General features: G+C 50.6%; 1 protein-coding gene across 1 annotated transcript; it reads right to left on the reverse strand.

The window, feature by feature from the left end:
* Positions 1-282: 282 nt before the first annotated feature.
* Positions 283-1,809, reverse strand: LOC121108310 (E3 ubiquitin-protein ligase HRD1-like). Its single transcript, XM_040655880.1, has 2 exons — positions 1,555-1,809; positions 283-1,388 (listed from the first exon to the last, which is right to left on the reverse strand). The coding sequence occupies exon 2, from the start codon at positions 1,303-1,305 to the stop codon at positions 283-285; it is 1,023 nt and encodes a 340-aa protein (XP_040511814.1). The 5' UTR covers positions 1,306-1,388; positions 1,555-1,809.
* Between the last annotated feature and the right edge of the window lie 2,250 nt (positions 1,810-4,059).

A 4,059-nucleotide genomic window follows, 5' to 3' on the forward strand; every position in this document is an offset into this window, starting at 1 on the left:
AGACCAATGCCTGTCCAAAACTGTTCAGCTCCAGTATTTTGGCTGCCTTCACCCGCCACCTGGAGGATCCCACTCAGAGTGGCTCTGCAGTTCATGCCCTGCACGTGGCCCAGGAGAAGGGTTTAATGGTGGCACATCCACACCGGATGCTGAGAGCACTGGCTGTTGTGTGGCACAGTGTTGGCTGTGGGTGTGAAGGGCGAAAAGCCTGGATAGATGGACACTGGGAACAGCACGTGCTTCTACGTTTTTATCTTTTATTGGAAAGGTGTATAAGCCCTGCTAGAGACGCCGGGGGGGGCGCTTCTTGCAGGGCAGAGGAGCGCGCTGGGTGCTGCTGGCCCTCCTCTTCGCGGGGCGCCGGGGCCCCCCAGCTGAACGCTTCCTGCCCCGGCCGCGAGCGGAGGAGCCGCGGCTGCGGCCCTGCTCAGAGGGGCCGGCTGCCCTGGGACCTGGCTGGCCAGGAGTTCTGGCAAGGGCCCCGCTGGATGTGCCGGGGAGCTCCTCTGTGTCGGGACCTGCAGAGCTGTCGGAGGGCGTGGTGCTGGGGGCGGTGGTCTCCTGAGGAGAGGCAGCAGGACCAGACGGGGCCGCAGGGCCATCCTCGTGCTCCTGGGCAGCGCTGGGGTCTTCGGGCCCATCCTCGTGCTCCTGGCTGGCACTGGGGTCTTCAAGGCCCAGCAGCCTCCGGGCCACCTGGCCGCACTGGCTCACGATGGCTTCAGTGGTGATGCCAACGAACTGTCCTGTGGTGGGTCCCAGGATGCCCTCTAAGTGTTGCACCAGGGCATCCCTGTCCAGCCCCACCTGGCACAGGAATGCCAGGATAACGCTCTTTAGCCAGTTGATTTGCCACCAGCGCAGCACGTGGATGTGTGACAGCTGCTGCTCCATCAAGGGCAGCACTGGGTTGAGAATGTCTTGCCTCTCCCTGAAAAGTGCTGCCCACTCCTCTGGCAGGAGGCCGCCCACTCTCTCTGGCTCTTCGGCCTCCTGCTCAGGGAACGGTGGTGGAGGGGGTGGAAGAAATTCCTCAGCATTGTCAGGGCCAGTGGCAGTGGTGGTGCTGAAGCTGATGGGCACTGGCACTGCGGGCGGGGAGACGATGCACTCCACGTACTGATTGTCTCCCCGCACAGGGACCCGGATGGTCTGCATGGCTGCCCTGCACAGCGGGCAGCTGTCCCTCAGCCTTGCCCATCGCTGGATGCAGCCAAGGCAAAACGTGTGGTGGCATGGGATTGCATAGGCAACGTCCTGTCGCACATCGCGGCAGATGGCACATGTCCATGCCTCTGCAGCCATGATCTTCTTGCTGCAGTGGGCAGGGAGAACTGAGGTTGATGAGTTGTTCTCCTCCGCTGGAGCTGCAGCAGTGGTGTCTCACTCTGCAAGAGGAAGGGAGGTCACAGTCACTCGCTGTCCCAGGGTGTGAAAGTCCTCAGCAGGAAGCCCTCCCAAGCCCATGACTGGGCCGTCTCGTGCTCCCCGCTGGCACAGGGCCAGGCTCCCCACGGCTGCCCTGAGGGACCCAGATGTCCCCACACCACTCACCTCCACTGCTGCGGGTGCGCTCGGTAGAGTCCCCGCTGCCTGCACAAGGCAGGGCCGGGAAACAGAAGCGATACTGTGGGGTCAGGCACTGAGATGCTGCGAGCAGCCCCAGGCACAACCCAGCACAGCACAGCACAGCCAAAACCTTGCTCGACCTCCAAGCCTCGCAGAGCTGCTCAGCAGGGTCCAGGAACGAGCCAGACTGAGCCAAGCTCTGCCGGCACCCCACTATGAGCAGTGAGGGCTATGCAGTCACAATCCGTCACCCGGTGATGTCACAGCCTGTTGCTTGGGGACATCACCGTGTGCTGTCCGCCCCCACAGCACCCACCCATGTTTCAGATATAATCTCCTTCTCCTGCTCCTGATTTGCTGTGCCTTCCCCTTCATTCCTGTCCACCTTTTATGCTCCACATTGGACATTAATGCACAGGCCTTTCTTTTTCTCTGATTAAACCAACTCTAATTGTTCATGTATTTCCTCTGTTTCTTCAGTAGTAAACTGTACATTTTGCACTAGTGTGTTACGTAGAAATTGGGTTTGGTATTCTCCTCTTCTTGCTTCAGGAATGCCTTTTCAAACGTTCCCTCATTGCTCTTCTGTCAGCACTCTGCTGGTGCTTTCCAGGGATATCTTCCATTATCAGTTTGGGAATATCTTTCTTTCTGAGTTCTGCATCCCACCTGTGGGGTACTTGAAGGGAGTATATAAACAGGAGGGGTAACTGCTGTTTACAAGTGTGGATAGTGATAGGACAAGGTGGAGTGGATTTGAACTGAACTTAGATGTTAGGAGGAAGTTTTTCACTCAGAGGAGGGTGGTGAAGCACTGGAACAGGTTGCCCAGAGAATCTGTGGCTGCTCCATCCCTGGATGCATTCAAGGCCAGACTGGATGTGGCTCTGGGCAGCCTGGTCTAGTGGTTGCCGACCCTGCCCATGGCAGGAGGATTGAAACTAGGTGATCATTATAGTCCTTTTCAATCCAGGCCATTCTATTATTCTAGATTCTATGATCCTTCTCTTCCACAATATTTCTTCTGCCTCTAGCTGCATGGCGCCACATCCCCACCTGTCTTCTTGCACTTGTGTCAGTGCTATGGGTGTCCCTGAGATCTGTATCTTTTATTTTTAGGCCAGGACATCTTGATACATCAGTGTGAATATATAATATATTTTGAAATAGCAGTTCCTTAACACAGTGCAGAATGACAGAAAAGAAGAAGTGTTATTAAAACATCTTTCCATTTCTGATAAATTTTCTCAGTGGTGAGTGCATTTCTTCCATATGGCTGCTGGAACATTTTGATGTAGGCTTCTACGGTCTGTTACTTACATCAGGTTCATGCTGAGCAGAATATAAATGCTATTGTAACTATATATGTTTATATATATATAAATATATATTTATATATTTTTGGAAGTTTTCTGAGTCTCTTATCAGCCTGGATGACACACAATTCAGCGAAGCTCTGAAGTGCTGAGGCTCCTTTGTCGTAAACCAGCTATAGGTCAGTTGTCAATTTCACCATGCAGGTGGTATGCTAGCTCTCCACCCTCATCATCAAAGAGGAAGAAAAACATTCATTATCTGAATGTAGGAAGGATGCAGAGTCTAGCAGGAGAGAAGGCAGCCGTGGAGGCCGTAAATTCCGCATCACTGTGAAATATCTACGATGATGCATGCTTATCTTAACCATGGTATGAACATTCTCAGAGACTCATTGTTATTTTGTGGTCAATTGGTTAGTACACTGAAGCTATCCTACTCTGTGCCTTTGTATGTTCTTACTTAGTAAGGCTCCACCTTGATGTTATTTTTTTCAGTGACAGTCTAATTTATCAAAACTCCTAGATACTTGTTTATCCATGAAGGGAGGCTCAGTAGATATCACATAAAAATAAAGCAAAATTTTAAAATGTGAGTGTTATAGCCATCTCAAGACTCTGTTGCATGCTGAGATTAAATGCAAAAGCTGTTTTAAATGGCACTATCCAGGTGAAATCTGTATCCAGGTGCTCAAGCATAGTGCCGTACACGTTTCTCTTGTCCTTTTCTTGTTCCTATCAATTTGCAGACAAAATTTCTTTATCAGTGTGTTCCTTCACCGGGGCACTGTGATAAATGAAAAAGCTAAGGTTCCAAAGTTATTCAGCCACAAACTACTGCCCCTATTGCTAAGTGTTGCAGAGTTGTCAAGCTAAAAACATATCTTTGGGCTTTTTTCCTTTTCATGAAATTAAAGATGTAAACAACACCTCTGCTGTCAGTTACATTGTGATGAAAAATCAAATGCCTTTCTGAGCTTTGCATGCCCAATTTATTGCAAGCATATAGGGTACAAAGCAGAAAAAAAATGCACAGAAGTTTTCTCATTATGGGTTTAATTCAGGATGTCCAACACAATTGTAACATCTGTTACAATTCTGTAAATGTCACAGATTTTAAGTGCAAAGAGCCTGTCACCATTTGAACAGGAAATTTGAAGGGTATGTTTGTAACATT

This window comes from Gallus gallus, chromosome Z, assembly GCF_016699485.2.
Source record: "Gallus gallus isolate bGalGal1 chromosome Z, bGalGal1.mat.broiler.GRCg7b, whole genome shotgun sequence".
Lineage (NCBI taxonomy): Eukaryota > Metazoa > Chordata > Aves > Galliformes > Phasianidae > Gallus > Gallus gallus.